Below are 20,234 nucleotides of genomic sequence, written 5' to 3' on the forward strand. Positions count from 1 at the left end.
CTTAACTACATTTAAACATTAATTTAATAACATATAAATTAATGAAAATTTCTAATAAATCCTTTTCTTCAATTATTTAAACATTCACAGTTAAAATTATCTAAACTATTTTTAAGAAAAAATTGGCATTAAACTGCAAAAATAAGTTTATCATTAATTGCATTCACTTTTTTGTATTTATACACTTGATTCACTTGACAATACCAAACCATCTGTTAAATAAGTTTTGATAATCAAAACAAAATAGTGAATAATAATTATTTACAAGAGCAAAACACATCAAGTATTGATATCATTAGTAGTAGAGTTATAGAATCTCAGTGAATGTTATTATTAGTTTATAAACCACTCATACATAATTCAAGTCTCAATGTTATTTTAAGTATTTGATACCTTGTTAAAATTGTACTTGTAAACTTTTGGCTGAATATCTCCTTCCTATCGTCTGACGCAATATATTAGTAACCGTTATACCTGCTGAATATGGTAGGTGTAGCAATTCAACATATACACATACGTACACATACAAAAAAGAAATGAGTTTTGAAGATGAGCAAGAAGAAATAAATTCAATTAAATATTGAAAACAAAAAAAAAACATTTTAAAAATATTGAAATTTTAATTATGACACATAGTAATCTAATAAATTACAGTAAACTTTAATATATTTGTTGCTTGTGTATACATGTTTATATTATAGTAGTAACATCATGATAATAATAATTTATTGAATAAAATAGATATTGATGAAAACATGTAAACGAAATAAGAGTAACAATTAAATTAAAGCATTATTGGAAATAAACAAAGGTAATATATTATAAGGATTTTATTTTTTAGTAATTAGTTAAATGACAATGATTCCTCATATATTTTTTGACATAATAATGCATTTCAGATACATATATCAATATTGACATAATTATTCTTCTTCTTCTTCTTCCTCCTCCTCCTCTTCCTCCTCTTCTTCTTCTTCTTCTTCTTCCTCCTCTTCCTCTTCTTCTTCCTCCTCCTCTTCACCTTCTTCTTCTTCTTCTTCCATTGCTGGTTCCAAATCTTCATCGGCAGCAGCTTTCACGTCTTCCTCACCTTCCGGTGATTCTGGGTCATCCTTCTTCTTGCCCGGTCTCTCACCAAACCATTTAGGTAATTTCGCTAGATAGAATATTTATAATAAATATATATTTATTTTTAGTTGAGAATGCTATTTATATAAAGAATAAATACTATAGGCCTGCAGAGAAATTTTCTTAATATATATATTTTTAACAGTTTCATTTTTGTTGTGGAGGAGTTACTTTTAAATAAATCACAATTAACAATGAATTTAAATAAATAATTGCTAGAAACAATGAAATTTAATTTGAATGAAGAAAAATGAATTTATATCAATATTTTGGAATGCAAATAATAATTTATGCATTAAAGCAGTAAATAAATATACAATTTAAATAAAGTGCAATTTAAAATCTGCTAGTTTTTACTAAATTGAATCAGTGGAATTGAAGCCTGCTAATAATTTTATTCTATTACACTAGAATTATTTATGATGAATAAGAAAATACTTTGATGTTTAAATTAAAAAGATAAAATAGTAAAACTCATGTTTAAAAATCTATAAAATCATCAAGACAAATATCTTATCATGATTCACAAAAACACTTCAATTTTCGGAGTAAAGCACTCCAAAAAAGGTTGTTCGATATATTTTAAACTTATACAGGCCTATGAACTATTCCTATTTATATAAAATATACAAGTAATATTAATTGTATGAATTTATATTATGATTATTAATGGATAAACATTAGGCTAATAAAAATAAGAAAAAAAAACACATCGAAGAGTACGTACTCTTCTGGCGACCAAGGAATTGTTCCTTTTGCTGGGTCCACTCCTTCTCCTTGGTCTCCTTTAGCATCTCGGTGAGTCCCTGAAATGAGGCCAGCATGCGAGGGTAAAAAAAATTGCACACAAACTAATTAACCTGGTACTTTTCAGGTACATTGAAGCTAATATATCAGTTATTAAGTGTATTTCGTAAGTCACATCTGAGTTCTTTAATTGCCGAGCATGATTTGTTGGGTAATTCTGGCCTATATATATATATATATGTATAGTACAACGGTAACATTAGAGCAATAGATAGATGGGTATTGTAATATAGTCTGCTTCTGTGATTAGTCTAGTAATGTGGACCACTACTATTTTGCATTGCACAAGGATTATATAAATAATTCATATTTGCCCCACTAGCTTATTATAATTCATATTTTGAGAACATTGTAAAAATAACTTTCAAAGATTAGTAACAGTAATGTTGACCATCAGCCATTAGATTGACAGGGGAATCGACATGCCGGTAGGTAATTGTATGAATGAAATTTATCGTAACAATAATTAATCCATTGTAAGGGGAGAAAAATCACAATCATTACGTGATCATCATATCTAGGGGTTACTCGGTCACTCACTTTTTGTTCGCTTCATAAATTGCTCTGTTTTTTGTTTCCATAATTTTTCGTTGTATTCAGCTAGCAGCGTATCATATCCCTGTAGTTTAATTTAAATATCCAAACTTTTATTTTTTGTTCTTAATTTAATTCAATACTAATTTATAATTACTCTGCTTTTTTTTTGATCTTCTATTTTTAAAATTTTTTTCCCAATTTTTGAATATAGATAGTTATTTATACTTACACCTTCAAATAGTTTCTTTTTGTCGTCATAGGATCTGGTGTCGACACGACGTTCGTATTTTGATGCTACTTGGATTTTAGGCTATAATAAAAAAATTAAAAAAAAAATTATTCAATAATTCATTATTAGTTCCAATAATTTAATTTTAAAAAATCAATAGATTTATTCTTACTGGGTATTTTCCAGTGAGAGCTTCAGGGTCGAGACCTTTTTTCAAAGCTTTATGCCTCAATTGTTGTTTCTGTCTCTCCTTCAATTCTTTCAACTATTGGACAAATATTTGAATTAAGCATTGTCTTTGTTTATAAAGACATAATACAATTAGAAGAATAACATGAAAAGCTTACATCATAATCTTGACGTTTTTGCCTTTCTTCTAAGTCATATTTCTCCGTTTCTAGTTTGACAATTGTTTCCCACAATTCTGTAGCCTTGGATCGAAGTCTTTCAATTGATAAGTTATCAATTTCTAGGGGTTTGATGCGGATTGATAAAGAGATTTTCTTTTCCTCTTCTAATTGCTCCTTTGTCTTATTACGCTCCAATGCCGCCGATGACATGTTTCCCTTGAAAATTGAATAATTGAGTCATTGAATATACTTGTCATATTTTTATTATTATGCTCCAATAAGTAATGAGAGCATACTAATTGGTAAACAATTGTTTTCGTTTTGTATCATGATTTTCAAGAAATTATACGATTTATTCAATACTTACTGCAAGATCTTTTTTGGTAATTGTGAAGTTTGGACCTTTTTTGCTTTGGTCTTTCATTGCTTGCATCATAGCTTGACGTTTCTTTTCAGATTCCTCCAAACGTCTTCTCTTCTCTTCGATATCACGTTGTTTTTTCTCCTCTACAATAAAGATAAATATATTAGTAAATGTAAAAACGAGATTATTAAATATATTGAATTTTAAAGTAATTACCAATTTCACGTTGACGACGTTCTTCTTCTTCCTTCTTCTTTTGGGCGAGTCTTTTTTCTTCTTCAGCCCGGCTAACCTTACGTTTGGCTTGTTTTTCCTAAAAAATTGTTAAACATGATAATTAAATAATTCTTCCTTACAATATCAAACTTATTGAAATGATTGATTAATAAAAAACACCAACCTTAAGGCGCTTGAGTTCTTCTTCTTCTTTGGCTCTTTGTTTGCGCCATTCCATAATATATTCTTTAAGTTGTTCATCGAGATCACTTCTTTTTTGTTCTTGTCTCTGTTAAGATGAAAATTCAATTAGTAGCAATTAATACTTCCATCCAATTTTGTTTTAAATTTCATCAATGATCATAAAAATTCTTCATACCTTCATAAACTCGGGATTATCTCCCTCCCTGGATTGACGGTCACATGAAAAAGAAATGTATTAATAAACATCCTCTATTACATGATTAAAAACAAAACCAATTAAATGTTAATTGAGTGTAAATAGACGAATATGTATAAAAAAAAGCAATAATTTACATCAGTAGGGCTGAAGTTATCATGAGATCACAATAGACAACAACATAGAACAAAAGAGAAAATGAAGGGTGGTAAATACATATAATAACCACATAATAATCAGAACGATAACAGTTAATATAGTTACAGTTTACAAAGGGAACAAAAAGGTGTTAATCAAGTACGACTTCTGTTTGTTTCCATTTAAAACAAATTTCAAAATGGTAAAGGTCTGAACGAATATAGCCAGCTTGGTACAATTGGGGAATTAAATTCATTCTGAACAAGTCGTACAGTTTTTACTGTTTATCATGGAAGTAACATTTTTTGTAATAATCATCATGATTAAAAAAGTTTTCCGGTAATTTCCCATCCACGGTATTATTTGCGGGTTAGAATTACTGCAAGGTTATTTTTATTAAATTATTTCGTAGCTGAAAAAAAATTTAATGAATTATTTCAGAGCTTTTTTTTTTTTTTATTAATATTAATAAATGATTATTAATTTTTATGTATACATATGTGTGGATATGTATACGTATACATATACATTCATATGTATATAAACATTTATTTATGTAATACAAACTTGAACTTACTTTTGGGATGCCCTACCCCTATAAAAAGACAGAAAGCAAACGATTAATATGAACTTGTTATTATAGAAGAGAATAAAGTAGATTTATGATTGTAGATGTGACCAAAAAAGCTAGTTTAGTGCGTATACTACTTTACGTTGATTATTTCAATTATTTAGAAATAGTTGATGAAGAACAATTCCAATTTATCTTATATTCAGAATAATATGAAGAAGATATGATAGAGATGCCGAATTGATTGAAAAAAATATTTCTTTTATCAATTATTCATTATTGCTTTTTTTGGTTTCCCCTTTTTTCTCTATTGAAAAAGTGATGATAATTAGTCATCATCTACAGAAGAATGTAAAAGTTTTTGCTTCATAGTATAGTACTAGTAGAGACACTAGTAATAGAGTGGCTAAATTGCAATGATTCCTTGTGAATTTTCAAAATCATTATATTTGTATTTGTGAATAATTTTGGTTTTGTATTGAGAATAGTAAAATTGAGATATTTAAGAACATGTCAAAAAGTAAAAAAAGTTTCAAGAGACAACCAATCTGACGGGTTAAAATAAACCTGTTGAATAATTCTTGGACTATGTGGCAACATAGTTGCATTAGAGCTTTCTATTGGCAATAATTTATTGCACAATGCTTTCTCGCTTTTTGGCATATTCTTCTGTAATATATTATATACTTAATTTGATCTCAAACAAATGAAACATAATAAAACATAGAAAATAAAATACACTGAGAAAAAAATTTCTCTTGACAATGAAATTACTTTAATAACTGTAAGTTATTTAGATAAAATTATTGTTGTGTAACGCAATAGTGAAATTATTATTAGAACATTTTTTTCTCAGTGTAGAAATCAAAAAAATACAGCAATATAACAAGTAAAAGAGAAAAATATAGATACTGCGAAAAAATATATGAAATCATATACATATATACTGCAAAATAGCACATAATAAAAAAGTAATAATTTATTAATGTTAACATAATAAAGATTGCTATAATAATACATAAAATAATAATATTAAATAAGTGAAGCATCAATTGTAATGTAGAAAAGTAAATCATAAGAAAACAAGTTAAAAAGAAAATCGATAATAAGCCAAAATGACAGACGAACTAGAACTTACTCGGTTTTTTTCTCCGGCTGCCTTTAATTATGAATGAAAGTCGTAATTCACAATTCATCAAAAGTGAGATAGACGTCGTAGTTGAATCAGACATTTTCAATTCATTCATTACAATTGATTGTTAAAATTTATTTCATGGTTTTCATTTTTCGTTTGTTGATGATGATGAAAGAAACAAAGAGACAAAGAAAGATCAGAGTCAGTAATTGGCTTAATTAAATAACATTTTACCGAGCTAAAAAATTTTTCGATAACTTAATTTAAAATACGTTCTTTTTAATTCTATTCCTTATAAAAGTAAATATCATTAATGATTGTGCTATAAACTTAAGTCATATCGAAGTTTTCACTTCATGACTTTGTGTTATCATGGAATAATTTAATTACTTATTTCAGCGATCGATTTTCAAAAGTTAAAACTTCATGAAAAGTTTAACAAACTTGATAGATTACCAGACATAAAATGTAAATATTAATCAATATCAATACAATAATTGATTTTTCAATGTCTTGATAATTTTTTTGTAAAAATTAATATTTTTTTCTTATCAACAATTGGAGTAGATATTTCAAAAAAAGAATTGACTTACTTCCTGCAAAAAAAAAATAAAAATTAGTTAGAGGGTTTGAGGTACATTTATCATAAGTAATTTTTTGTAAGTTATTTTTAGTAACAAACTTACACTTCTTCGACCTCCTCTTCGCTACTGAAATAACGAAAATAAAATGACACAATTATTTAATTAGAACACAACAATAATGAAAAATAATTAATAACATAGGGACTATAACATTAGGGAAATTTATAGACAAATCATTCAATTGGTAATTATAACAAAATTGCAAAATGCACATAACAAGTAACATTCAAAGGACTATAAAATTTAATCAATAATAAACTTGATAATAATTGAAATACCTAATTTTTTTTTTGTTTGTTCAATAAAAAAAATTAATACTCACGTGTATTCTTCCTCGTCAGACATGGTTGCGGTTTTGCTGAGTTAACTGAAAAAATCCAAATAAACAGAAGATATATTTTATTGTATTAAATGGAAGATAATTAAAAGGTAAATCAGTGGAATATCTAGAATTGTGGTCTATCAATCGATAATAATAATATTGTTTGTAATATTATTATGATGATTGACATGTAATTTGATACGGTGAGGCAATCTAAGTTTGATGTTCTGTACATAGCGGTGATGCTGTAAAAGGCGAGATCTACTTCCGATTCCCCCTTCCTCCTTTCAATCCACACGTCGTTAATCTAATTTTAACCAACATGCCCCGGTATTCTTACTTATCCCCCTTCTCTTTGCTTCTTTTCACCCGCGTTTATAATTTTTTTTATTTTTAAAAAATTCTTTTCGTTTCTATATTCAGCAGCACCAAAATAAAATTAAATAACCGACAATTATACAAATCTAGCATCAACTCTAGACGTAACAAATATATCGTTTCAATCTTATTAATAATAATCCCATCCATTAACTACATTTGTAGAAATTTTTATGATGGTTTATCTGTTTTATTATTTGTATTTTTCTATTTATTTCTTCATCAATGAAGATAAGTCACTTAGGATTTTAATTTGTTAAAAACACTGTTTATGTATTCGAATACACAGAATTAAAAACCGTAGTCGATTTAACGATGGATTTTTATCATTATAAAGTGTCTTTCACTTCAATAATTATTCAAGAATTTTTGCTATTCCTGTAGATATTTTAATTTTTGAAATTTGAATTATTTTTTCATGATATCACTGCACTGTGAATGTATTACAGTATAAGGAATGAAATAAATCTTTGAAAAGAACTTACACTTCACCAAAAAAAAGAACAGTCAACGTTGAGTTGAACTGGTGGAAACAAGCGTGAACGCTACAAAGCTTTCTGGTGGAATGTGGAGTCCGCGACAACTAAAGCGGCTCTGAAGCCTCTGTCCTCTGTACCCTGTATCCACAGTTATATCTGTGCGTTTATATGATCCTTTCCTTCTTCGTGCTTAGCTCGGTTAATAATAGACTGCAACTTCTTCAGCTTTTTCCACCTCTAGCTCTACCATTCTCATCCACTTTTCTTCAAGCCTACTGCTAACATTAATATAACATCATCATCTTTTACTCAAACTATTTTCGTCAACTTCCAAGCGAGATAAATAATTATTTCGGAGCTTCGGGAATACACAACAATTTTTAGAAAATTGAATTAAGTTTTATTTTACATTAGAATTGAAATAGTGCCACATACTTTTTTTTTGGTTAACTTTGATCTAGGCAAGACATATGTACAAATAAATTTTCTCTCTGACGTTTAGAGTTTTTGAAAAAATGAAGTTTATGGTCCGTATAATGTTAGATCAGACATTGGATATTTATGATAGATATGTAATATAATATTCTTACTATGTGGTATCACTTCTGATTGGATTTGATATTAGTTATGATAGGCTTCTTAAATGGTCGATCTCGTCCTCCAAACCTTAGTTGACCAGATTCTTTTCTTCCACCAAAACCTCCACCTAATTCATAATTCATTACAGTAAACAGTAATTAATATATAAAAAAACTTATAGATTAATTAGACAATGCATTTGTATCAACATAATGTAATCAGTAAAAATGATGAGTTCATTGATTTAAATTTTGTTTATTAAACAAAATTTCTGAACAATTAAATCATAGCTAAAAAATTCACCTAATCTTCTAGGCTTCCAACCTTCCATAGTTCTTCCACATTCAAAATCAACAAATATCTTATACCCCTTTAAACTGGCCTCATTTAATCGTCTAACAGCTCTTCTAGTTTCATCATCAGTAGACATTTCAACAAATCCATAACACTGAGACTGTCCCGTTACAATATCAACGATTATTTTGGCTGATATTACTTCACCAACCGTTGAAAATAGCTATAATAAATAAACATAGTTAATGAATTTTTTCAATTCATATATCATGTTGTACGTGTATTACCTCAATCAAATGTTGTTTGGTAGTTTTGGGACTAAATCGAGCAACAAATAGCGTACGTGATGGTACTGATTTACAAGCAAACTGCGGTGGAGGTGCATAATAAGACCTAATTGCACGTGTAATAGCTCTGTCATGAGGTTCTGTATCAGTACCATCAATACTTCCAGCTTTAAGAGGTTCATAAACTTTTGCATAGGGACTCCAATTTTTCATCACATCTTTCGACATTTTTACTGACAGATTAACTACCATTTAACAGCTACCATTTCCTGTTTCAAATTCTATTTCTTCAATGCTCATAAATGGTAAAATCTATGTTTACTTCAGACATGTTTTGTGCAGTGGATGGTGATGGATGGGAGATTTTTGTTGTTTATTGTTTAAAAATAGCAAGATCAATAATATTGGATGTTCTGTAAACTAGTTTTCTTACCAAAATAAAAGAATGATATTAGATAAAAAACGAAATTATAATATTTTTAATTTTAACTACTATTTATGATGGAAACTGACTTCTTTTTACATTCTAAACAAACCTAACCTTACAGCAAAACAATTCAACCTATGTTATCGACAGTAGGTTTGAAGATTTAATTTATCAAGTGTCGATAATTATGACGTTGGTTATTTTTTCTTATGATAAAAGTTTTTATAATTTTTGGAATCGATAAACCATCCATAACAGTTGGAAAATATTTTTAAAAAAATATAGTATATGAAAATTACTTGTAAAAAAAGTATATATTACTAATGCATAGTTGAATTTGTATTCATACAATCTGAAACGTTGATTAATTACCTTAAATGTACAAGAAAGTTGTGAATTAATTAATTGATATTTATAAAGTAAAAGTATATTGATTGTTTATTAATTTTTTATATAGATATATACACATTTGTATAACTTCAAAACAATAGAAAGAGAATATGATCAATTATAGTATGACATTTAATTATTCGTTAACAAATATTGGAACATAGAATACTTAAATAGTTTCCTTCTCAAAATTGACTTATGAATATAATCATTGTGTAACTCATCAATGATACACTTTTATTGAAAAGCTCAAAAACATTTTTTTTCATATATTTTTTTAAAATAAAAAATATATAATTATTTTTCAACATCACTTCAAGAATATGTATTATTATATTTGTACTTCTTTTTATTCTTCTGTCACTTCAATACTTTATCTCGAATTTAATTAAAACTCATCATTAACCTAGGTAAGTGTTATTTTTTATTCTTGAGCTCTCCAATCAATGCACAATTTTTTTTTATTGTAACAGTCGAAAATAGAAAAAAATCTCAATACCCAGAATTATTTGACATAATAAAATCAATGAAAAAATTCAGGCAAGGTCAAACTTAATATGTGCTCCCATTCGTTGAAGTGCAAGTATGGTATTCACTGCTTTAATCCACCTCTTTTTAATAACATATCTCTTAAGTCTTACTTTAGAAATGGGATTATCCAAAGCTGCAGCGAACCATCGATGTTCCTGTAGTGGACCAGCACGTGGTCTTTTACTGAAATCAAACCGACTTATCAATAATAATATGCATTTTCTTTTTGTACATATTTTTAATAGATGATATTGAGTTATTTCATAACTGATATTTGATATAATTCGAAGTAAATACTTCTTTAATTATTATTTATTGAGTCATTTAGAGATGACAATTAAATTAATAACATGTGAGTAATGATTCAATGATTGACTAAATATTAAATTGATTAAGTATTAAAATTACTCGCATGTTCAAGCATCCACAGACGCATGAATTATTTTATATTATTATTGCTGTTTTTACTATTATGATCATTAAAATCAATGATAAATTGAATCCAATGATTGTTTTAGAATTTCAAGTCAATCATCACTATCAGTATCGATAGGTTGTTTGTTACATTGTTGGACAGATTGAAAATATTCAGCTAGTGTATTAATTGATTTTCTAGCAATACTTTCTTCATCACTTCTGTCAATGCTGATAGATTTACTGCGTACACCTAATTGCATTGTTTGTTTCTCTTCCCACACATCTAGTAATTGTAATAGCAAATCTTTAGCACTTGTAGCTTGCTCATCTAGAGTTATACTTTTGTGTATATTTTGTAAACTATAAATTCGTGGTACATCACGACATGTTTCACTAAAACGGTGCTTAATTTTAGATCTTCTCCATGGTGGTGTTAAATCTATATTTTGATTGTTATTTTCTGCATCAGTTATTTTAATTGATGGCTTCATTTGCGTGAATCCTGTGCTATTTACTGTCTTTTGCTCATCATAACTTTTATTACCATTAAATTTTGTACCATTTAATTTCCTGTTTCTACTCAACGACATCAATTTTTCCGTTATTTCATTGACTTGATTATTATTCTGCTTATTCTGAACAATAGAATTCTTTTCAGTTGTTTTTGTTCTTGTTATAACACTACTAGATCCTTTTGCGTTGTTATTTGGTATGCTTAATTTTGACTTCCCAGTTGTTGACAATACTGATGATATTGATTCACAACGATGATTCTCTGTAGAGTCAGTAGTTTTATCAGCTGATGTGATATAAATCTGTGATCTAAGTTGATCAGAGAGTTTTATGATGTTCTCAGCAAGTAGCATTTTTGATAACTGATCTTTTGGTACGGAATAGTGCTGCTGGTATTGCTGTGATTGATGTAGGAAGTCGGATTTAGTTGTAAATCCTTCAGATGCTCGACGATCAAAACAAGAAAAACCAACGACATCCAAGAATGATGACTTGTTGTTATCACGATAATTATTATCAAATAGAGATGATGATTCTGAAATTTCTGATGTGAAGCTACAAATACTTTCAGGTGGTGATGGACTTTGACCTCGTAGTGACACGGAACCACTTACTTGATGTGAACTCCGTGCTATTGCTAGTGAATCTAAATCTGGTGAATTATTTTCCATCATGTATGGACTATTTGGATGATCTCTCCAGCGTTCAACAAATATTTTTAAATTGTCTTTGGTTACATCTAGCTCATTATTGCCTTTCAGACTATTTTCAGGTACTTGTTGTTTTTTATTAATGCCTTTATTCTTGGTATCATTTTTAATTGGTGATATTATCGATTGTTTGGAATTTGATAATTGTGTTTCTTCAAGTTGCTTTTTTTTTTTGAAGCTTGCAGTTCGTTGTTCTTTTTTCCGAATTAACCATGGGTGATTGCGGCATTGACTGGCCGTTCCACGTTTTCTGTAAATATTTGTTTAACCTAAACTTCATTTTCATCAAGTTTATCACTGATTTTATGTCTTTCGTGCTCTCTGTATAGATTGTACTTTATTGGGGATTTTGTCCTTTGGGTATAATAAACGTTTTAATTGAAAAGTTAGTCGTGATCATCGAAATAAAGCATGTTGCTGTTTGACTAATTATTATAGTTGAGTATCGTTATTGTTGTCAATATTTTTTGCAATAAATTCTTATATTTCAATCAATATAAGTGATACATTGGCTACTAAAGCTGATATGTCATGTTTAAAAGGAAAAAACAAACATTATTTAAACTTATAGCATTTTTTTTTGTTCAAATATCAGAATAATAAACAAAAAATGATATTGACTTTTAAATAACATTTTATTTGCAAACTTTTATTTAAAAGAATATTGTACTTTAGTTATTTAACTTTTATTCTTTGAGGTTTGTTGATAAAGGTTATATAAATTTCAAAATTTGACACTTTTTTCAAAAACAAAAGTAAAAATTTTTCACTCTACTTATTATTCTTCAATATCTTTTGTGTATCATGTTTATTGTTGTTTCTATTGAAGTTCATATTAGCTTCTATTGAAAGTTTCTGAAACGACTACAAAATATTTATTTGAACCTCTCCAATACACCAAAAATATCGAGCTATTCATTAAAAATTAAATAAATTTTGCAATTTCGATTTTTCCTTTTTTTTTCGATTCTTTACATTTTTTGGAATTATTACATTGTTACAGTTAATAAATTAAAATGTTCGTTTTTTTAAATTTTTTTCGACATTTTAAAAGAAAAAAAGAAATATTTATTCATCACTACGATACATTTTTAAAAGCACATTCAAATTGGTGTTATGTGTTTCTCAATACAACCAGAAAATTCTTGTAACCATTCAAAAATTTTTTTGTAAGTAGTTATTTTATTTTAAATCGAAATCAATGTATCACTTTTTTTCCAGAAAATTAAAAAATATAACGATATTCAACAGTGTAATAATAAATGCAAAATAATAAATAAGTTAATGCTCTATCGAGTCACGAAAGACAAAAAAAATAAGTAAATGAATAATAGCAAATCAAAAATATTATTAATATTGTTATTGTTATGGATATTAATATTATTATTGTTATCATTTCATCTACAACGGATATTATTGATGATTGTGATACTAACAACTAATAGATGAAAATTGATATGATTGAAATAAAATACTTTTTAAGAAATATTTTAAAAGAATAAAAATGATATGATAAAAATAATTTAAAAAAAGTCTCACTCTTTATTTTTGACTAAGAGGCAACGAATAAAATCCTTAGCCTCTTCCGATATGTTAGCAAAAGCTTCATGATCAAAATCATATTTTGCTATTGTTACGTTAGCCATTGTTTCAATGTCAGTGTCACCCATAAACGGCGATAATCCGGACAGTCTATGAACAAAGAATAATTAATGAAACATGGAAATTAAGCTCTATTGTAATTTAATTTACACATGAAGATTATTTCTGCGTAAACATTACTATCGTTAATTGAATAAAAATTACTCTTAAACCCAATTACTTTAGAATATTAAGAAATTTTAATATTATTAATGAATGAATCTTTATTCATTAATAATGAACTAGTTCATTAAAAATGAGGAAAATTTTTCAAATGTTGCTTACGCAAAAATTTTTATCATGTTATCGGATAATTGAGTATAAAAATGCATTGTTAAGGAGAAAAATAATTACAAAACGTAGCAAATAACTCCAATGCTCCACATATCTGTGCCAAATCCAATTTCATCAAAATTGACCACTTCAGGCGCCACGAACTCCGGTGTACCAAATAATACTTGTAATTTTTTTTTCGGGTCGTAGAGTCTTGCTAAGCCGAAGTCTATTATCTTTATTCTATTGCCTTCTTTGGTTAAGCACAATATATTTTCTGGCTGTTATAAAACATAATTATTATTATCGATTGAAATATTTTCGGCTTATTTTTCAATTATTTAAAATATTGTAGTAATAATAATAATTATTATTATTATTAATTATAATTAAATATAGTTCTTTCAATAGTTTGAATAATGTCTTTTCAATTCATAACTAATAGATTCAGTTGAAAATTCCATGATTTAATAATTTGATAAAATGATTGGTGGAAATTATTCAAATTATAAAGACTCAATTCAATTTATTTTATATGAGTGTGAAAAACTGAAGGCAAGATAAATTGTATAATATTGAAACATACAAAAACACAGTATCTCGAACTGTACTATGGATAATTTTATTGGAGTTGTAAAAGGGTACTAATAATCATTTAAATTATTCATACACCCATGTATGTAATTGAATAATCATTCTATAAAAACAACAATAATTATTTCAATAAAAGTATTAATGTGAATATTATTTATATTTTTAAAGTTTTTTAAACATAAAGATTAAAACGTAATTATTCATATGACAAACTTTAAATTTTTTTAAAGTAAATAAAGTACTTAAACTTGTGAATTATATATATTTTTAATTTTCTTAAAACGTTTATCTTGTCCCTAGTTTTCCTGTATGAACTCAAATTGCCAAATCTCGTTATCGTCTACCCTTTTTCATTAATAAAGAAATCCTTTACCCATACTGATTTTTTGATGAATATACAACACAAAAAATTCATGCAAAATAAAATACTGCATGTTTTATTTTAGTATTTACGTCATTTTAATAGAAATATTTTTCTAAAAAAAAAGAAAAAGCTCATTGTAACATTGTTTTCAATCATAAAGAATTAACTACTATAAATGGATATGTCAGACTTTTACGATAAAAAGTTGTATAATGATATAAAGTATAAATTACTTTGATGGTCAGTAAATTAACAACATAATACGTAAAATTACTTAACTTTTATAATATAGATTTTAAAATAAAGAAGATACTCATTATAATTTTACGTTAAAAAATTAAAAAATAATAACAAGAGTCTTTTATCTACTTTTATTTTATTTATTAATTATTCTCTTATTCATTAATTACAATTTTTCTCCTTTAATGAAGTGAGGAAAAATGAATTAAACAAGCATTAAATAGAACGAAATATACGGTAGCTTTTGAAATATGTTAAAATATTTCAACTGCACTACATTTGTTAATTTACTGCGAGTAATTTTAAGCTGACAAGTATTTAGTTTTCTCTCGAATTTTTTGCAAATTTTAGAAACATGAAATTAGGCAGAACAAAATTTGGCAACTTCCCAGTAAATAATTATAAGTAAATCAAAATAAACCTTTAAATCAAGATGCAAAATATTTTGTGAATGTACAAATTCTATGCCTTCACAAATCTGTCGCATGAATACTGCACAACTACGTTCCGTAAGAACGAAATCATCATCTATTACACGTTCAAATAACTCACCTCCTTCAATCCTATTGACACCAAAAGAAAAAAAAATAAAAAACTGTCATATAACAAATTCATTTAGTCACACTTGTACTGCATAATTAAAGATTTTTAAACTAAATCTAAATAAGCATTTTTTAAGTTTTTTTTTTCTATGAATTCAATTAAAATACATCTTCAAAGGAATTCTTTTATTGACAATTAAATAATCAATAAATAGTAATTACCAGAGTAGGGAAATTCACGTCAATTATAATAACATGTTTTTTTGATTCATCATAATCCGCTGAATTTAAAATTTTATTGTGATATTTGTTCATAGAAGTTCATTCGAATGCATTTTTATACAAAAAATATGCTGATTCTGGGATAATATAATGCAAGAAAAAAATTGCATCGTAATATTATCCTTAAAAATAGGGGCTGAAATTTTTCAATAGTTTTGTAGATAATGAATGTAATAAATATGATTATAACCCATTTACAAATATCTGTTTACTTTTATTAGCTCATTATTCTCAAAATTTATTCCATTATTTAATAATAGATTCTATTCCATTACAATAATTGAACGTTATTAACCATGAGTATTACAGGAAATAACGTGAAATCATTAATCACAGACTTCGTGGTCACATGGAATAATAATTATTGATTATTTTATCAGTTCAACGGTTCAAAGATTAGTGGAAAAATTTTTCTGATTTGTGTGAAAAGGAAAATGAAGATCTAAAAAGAAACTACACCGGTGAGAATAAGTAAAATAATATCGAGACCAGTCAATAAACATAAAAGTTCAACTAGGATTTATTTTTTACAATAAAAAAATTTTTTCAGAATTTAATCTATTCTTTTGATCTATTCTCTCCTACGTTCATGGAATATATTCGAAAATATATTTACTTTTTAGCAACATTTTTCTAAATAAAAAATACTGACAGACTGAAATGTTGCCTGAGAACTCATGAGTCTTGACATATAAATTATTTTCTACATTTCTGAAAAAGAAACATTGGAAATAAACAAAAAGCTTTACTATAACTCGATCTACTCTCCTCTGAATGTAGATTTGAAATAGAGGAAAAAAAAATTTTTTTTATCATTCCAGTAAATTGACCAGGACTGGACTACTCATAATGCAGATCGACTGAAAAATTTGCAAAACATCTTGGATATCTACTGAACTTCTACTTCACAAATAATAAACGACAATAATGATAAATAATAAAAAAAAGTACCTGACTTTTTTTTATAAACAATAAAATGGATGTTTTATAGAAAAATTTATTCTACACAAGGGTATTATTATTATCATCAATAAAAGAATCCTTTAAAGTAACCATTTATTGAATGCAAGTTTCCCTCCATTTGACTACCATCTATCCCCTTGAAAATAAACTAATAAAAATGACAAAAGCCACTTTTAAGCCCCACAATTGAGGAATTAAAAAATTTAGTAACATAAAATGATAAAATTTACTTACAATTCCAAAACAACATAAAACTGCTTTTTTGTATCAACAGCATCATAAAGTTGTATAAGTCGTGGATGCTGTAATCGTCTCATAATCTCAACTTCCCTTTCAACAGATCTTCTGTCTTCTTTTTTCGTGATATTTACTATTTTAACCGCTAATCTGAGATCATTCCTTTTATCTTTACAAAGATAAACAGTTCCGAATTTCCCACTAAAATATTTTTACTAATGTATATCTATTTGCATTGGTATGTCAAGAATGAAATTTTGAGAATGTCAAGATGCCAAAAAGGTATTTAATTGGCACGTTGTATGTCAGTGTCATTCTACTACAACAGTAGATAAAACGATACACAAACGTGACTTGATGTGTACTGATACTGTTTAATTCACGTGTATTTATTTATAGACAAAAAACCTTGATTGTATACTAAGTACATTATTTCCCACTGTTACAGCTGATCAGAGCTATTGTTATTAAAATTTTTAATATCAACGCATAACCTTATACTTCATTTATTTATTTATTTCTATTCACATTCAATGTATGCATATGTTTTAAGCTAACAAATATTTTTTTATAAATTCATTGTTTTAATGAATTTGGAAATAATGGAAATTAAATTAATTTTTTTGTATTTATTTAGAAGAATAAATTTATAAATTTATAAATAAATAAAATTAAAACAATGTAGTGGTTTAGAGAAAAAATTTAGTTTGTTTCAAAATGATTTGATTTTTTGTCATTTAATTAGAAACAAAAGATCTTGAGAAATAATTAAAAATGTAATTAAAGAGGATATGGTGTATTTATTTTTATAGAAATACTCACCGACCGAGTTCTAATTCCAAATCATAATTATTAGTAAAATTACTTTCGCGCCTTACTGTTACATCTCTGTATGGAAAGGCGGGCTCTATTTCTGGAATTTAATGAAAAGCACACAATGCATTTTACATTACTTCTTGATACTTGTGATATAAAATGCTTTTTTTTGTATTATAATTCACTTGCAAAAAATATGAAAATAAAAATGATATACAAAGCTTACCGCCAACTGGGTCTGACTCGTCTACATGAATCATGTTGAATATGACGAGGTTGTTGTAAAAATATTGAAAATGAAAAATACAAAAAATGAGGCGAAATAAATTAAAACAAGTAAGTCGTGATTCAATTAAAATTTAAATAATTCAGATGATTGAATACACAATGAGTTAAAATCACGTTGAATTTTCAGAAGGCTTATAGATCTTCACTTCACAGACTCTTCGTTCTTCTTGACTCTTACGAGGACAGATTTAGATTTTCCGTCGAAGGTCCGTAGATTCTGTTGGCAATCACGTGACTTCATCTTATACTTATAGAATACATTATTGCGTTATCTGTTTCGACTTGATTTTTCTCGCTTCAATAATTTTTAAGTAATTATTTTCTATAAAAAATAGTCACTCATATCTTATAAATTATTGATTACGTTTCTTTCAAATTTTTATCATTCACTTTTGAAAAATTGAATATGCTCTTCTAATTTAATACCATTTTTTTAAATTTATTTATTCATATTATTTATTGAAAATTTTAGATAATAATTATCGAGATGTTTTTTCCTCTTATTTATATTGACGCGTCTTACCTTGAAGATAATTTCTTCTTAAAATAAATGTTTATTTAATTTTTTTAGTTATAGAATATATAGACTTCCGGTAACGGCTGTCAAACATTCAAAGAATTTTTGTTGCTCGATGTGCTAATAATTATGCAGTGCAACAAATAATATTTTTTTTTATAACGTTTGACCAATCATACTTTGTCTTTTTTTTTTAGAAAGAATAACAACAAAAATTGTGTAACAAGTACTATTTTATATTTAAATAAAAAATTAGATGATAAATAATAAAGTAAAAAAATTATCTCAAAATTTTTCAATAGAAATCAATTAATAATTATAATAATCTTAATAACAATAACAATTGGCAGTAACTAGTTTTAAAGAAATATTCTAGCATTGTTATTACATTTCGGATTTATTACACCTTTTGCAATCTACATTTTTGTTTACAATCTGCATAAACATATAAAAATAGACAAATATTTTAGAATGTTTTTAACCATTAACCATTTTTAAAACTTAAAATCAGCCTTCATTCATTTTTTCTCATAAATACTAAATATTATTCAAAAGTATATCTATATAAAAAAACATTGCCAATGCCCAAAATGAAACCAATTTAATTCAAATATTTCCATGGTTTCATTTAAAAGCCTTATCCTAGTAATATTTAATTATTTTTAATGTAATACAGTAGTTTATTTAACAAAGCCAATTATCGACTCTTTACATTCATTAATATCGACACCAAATCCATTTATTTACATATTGTACAATTATTGAATTCAACAGCAGAATTTTTTATAAAATCTTTTGTAATTGACAATATGAATTTTGTCATTTTTATTCATAAAAAATATATCAATACAACTAGATAATAATTCAATTCTCACTTTGACACTGAATATGTTATTTTGAAAATGGAATATTGGTAATTATCTTTAACCGAAATTTTTAATGAAAGATTTATTAACATTATTACGTTTGTGAAAGTGGGCTGATTTTAGGTTAATGTATTTTATGATTAAAATTAAGTTGTTAATTATTTAATTATTATTGTTATGTTTTATTTTTGAATCAACAATTTAGGAATATACTATCAAGTTGTAGAATTGTAGTAAATGAAAATTTCCATGTGTATGTTCAAATCAAAGTAAACTTTCATGTAAGTCCAGTTTATGTAACTTCTTTTGATTTATACTCTGACTTGTATGCCAAATGTAGCTTGGAGTTTAATCCTTAAACTATAAAATTTACTAATTATATCTATCTTTAAAGTAGATACTACTTAATTGCTTTGCGAGATAAATTCACTTGATCGCAGTGTTTTTTACGATAATTCATACTCAAGCAATGCAACTGAAACATCAAAAGCTCGTTCATTGCATTTTTTAATAAAATTTATAACTACCAAATTTTTCAACAAGTTATCTCTAGTAGGTTTTAATTATGAGGAAAAATTTTATTAAAACTTCGTTTCAGTGATGATTTTTTTTTATTTACCGAAATTATTTATTTATTTTTCGTTCAAGGATAAAATACTTTATTCAATATAGTTTAAAAAAATTTCGGTTATTCAAAAGTAAATATTTATAAAAAATGCACTCATTTAATTCAACAGTTATTGACTTTTTAAAAAGTTATAAACA

At 26.5% G+C, this 20,234-nt stretch overlaps 3 protein-coding genes across 6 annotated transcripts; all 3 read right to left on the reverse strand.

Moving 5' to 3' along the window:
• Window positions 1–815: 815 nt before the first annotated feature.
• TpnT (Troponin T, skeletal muscle) lies at window positions 816–7,859 on the reverse strand. 4 transcript variants are annotated; one of them, XM_035086464.1, is made up of 11 exons: window positions 7,705–7,859; window positions 6,842–6,886; window positions 4,011–4,038; window positions 3,816–3,920; window positions 3,632–3,728; window positions 3,419–3,558; window positions 3,049–3,267; window positions 2,874–2,966; window positions 2,702–2,782; window positions 1,856–1,934; window positions 816–1,156 (listed from the first exon to the last, which is right to left on the reverse strand). In XM_035086464.1, exons 2-11 carry the CDS (start codon window positions 6,862–6,864, stop codon window positions 924–926), a joined length of 1,098 nt encoding a protein of 365 aa, XP_034942355.1. In that variant the 5' UTR covers window positions 6,865–6,886; window positions 7,705–7,859; the 3' UTR covers window positions 816–923. The 4 variants fall into 4 exon arrangements, with proteins under 4 accessions (XP_034942355.1, XP_034942354.1, XP_034942356.1 ...); XM_035086463.1 differs by lacking the exon at window positions 1,856–1,934 and adding an exon at window positions 2,476–2,554; XM_035086465.1 differs by lacking the exons at window positions 1,856–1,934; window positions 6,842–6,886; window positions 7,705–7,859 and adding exons at window positions 2,476–2,554; window positions 4,747–4,764; window positions 5,879–5,985.
• Window positions 7,860–8,081: 222 nt separating this feature from the next.
• Window positions 8,082–9,388, reverse strand: LOC118068796 (U11/U12 small nuclear ribonucleoprotein 35 kDa protein-like). The gene is made up of 3 exons (XM_035086472.1): window positions 8,859–9,388; window positions 8,581–8,794; window positions 8,082–8,404 (listed from the first exon to the last, which is right to left on the reverse strand). Exons 1-3 carry the CDS (start codon window positions 9,108–9,110, stop codon window positions 8,298–8,300), a joined length of 573 nt encoding a protein of 190 aa, XP_034942363.1. The 5' UTR covers window positions 9,111–9,388; the 3' UTR covers window positions 8,082–8,297.
• A 1,009-nt stretch (window positions 9,389–10,397) lies between these two features.
• LOC118068790 (myosin light chain kinase, smooth muscle-like) lies at window positions 10,398–18,262 on the reverse strand. The gene is made up of 7 exons (XM_035086459.1): window positions 18,025–18,262; window positions 17,805–17,895; window positions 16,980–17,183; window positions 15,380–15,521; window positions 13,842–14,041; window positions 13,386–13,538; window positions 10,398–12,096 (listed from the first exon to the last, which is right to left on the reverse strand). The coding sequence occupies exons 1-7, from the start codon at window positions 18,056–18,058 to the stop codon at window positions 10,734–10,736; spliced, it is 2,187 nt and encodes a 728-aa protein (XP_034942350.1). The 5' UTR covers window positions 18,059–18,262; the 3' UTR covers window positions 10,398–10,733.
• Window positions 18,263–20,234: the final 1,972 nt, after the last annotated feature.

The sequence above is a fragment of the Chelonus insularis genome, unplaced genomic scaffold (genome assembly GCF_013357705.1).
Source record: "Chelonus insularis isolate UGA/USDA-ARS -01 unplaced genomic scaffold, ASM1335770v1 contig_401_pilon, whole genome shotgun sequence".
NCBI lineage: Eukaryota > Metazoa > Arthropoda > Insecta > Hymenoptera > Braconidae > Chelonus > Chelonus insularis.

Excerpts from the sequence above, each read along its gene's own strand:
- TpnT (XM_035086464.1), bottom strand. The coding sequence starts at position 6,864 with ATGTCTGACGAGGAAGAATACAC. Across the intron at positions 3,268-3,418 it reads TTACCAAAAAAGATCTTGCA|GGAAACATGTCATCGGCGGC; the intron begins GTAAGTATTGAA and ends TCAATTTTCAAG. Across the intron at positions 1,935-2,701 it reads AAAAGAAACTATTTGAAGGT|GGACTCACCGAGATGCTAAA; the intron begins GTAAGTATAAAT and ends GCCTCATTTCAG.
- LOC118068796 (XM_035086472.1), bottom strand. The coding sequence starts at position 9,110 with ATGGTAGTTAATCTGTCAGTAAAAATGTCGAAAGATGTGATGAAAAAT. Across the intron at positions 8,795-8,858 it reads CCAAACAACATTTGATTGAG|CTATTTTCAACGGTTGGTGA; the intron begins GTAATACACGTA and ends TATTTATTATAG. Across the intron at positions 8,405-8,580 it reads TTGGAAGCCTAGAAGATTAG|GTGGAGGTTTTGGTGGAAGA; the intron begins GTGAATTTTTTA and ends ATTATGAATTAG.
- LOC118068790 (XM_035086459.1), bottom strand. The coding sequence starts at position 18,058 with ATGATTCATGTAGACGAGTCAGACCCAGTTGGCG. Across the intron at positions 17,896-18,024 it reads CGAGTCAGACCCAGTTGGCG|AAATAGAGCCCGCCTTTCCA; the intron begins GTAAGCTTTGTA and ends ATTAAATTCCAG. Across the intron at positions 14,042-15,379 it reads TTTTGCATCTTGATTTAAAG|CCAGAAAATATATTGTGCTT; the intron begins GTTTATTTTGAT and ends GTTTTATAACAG.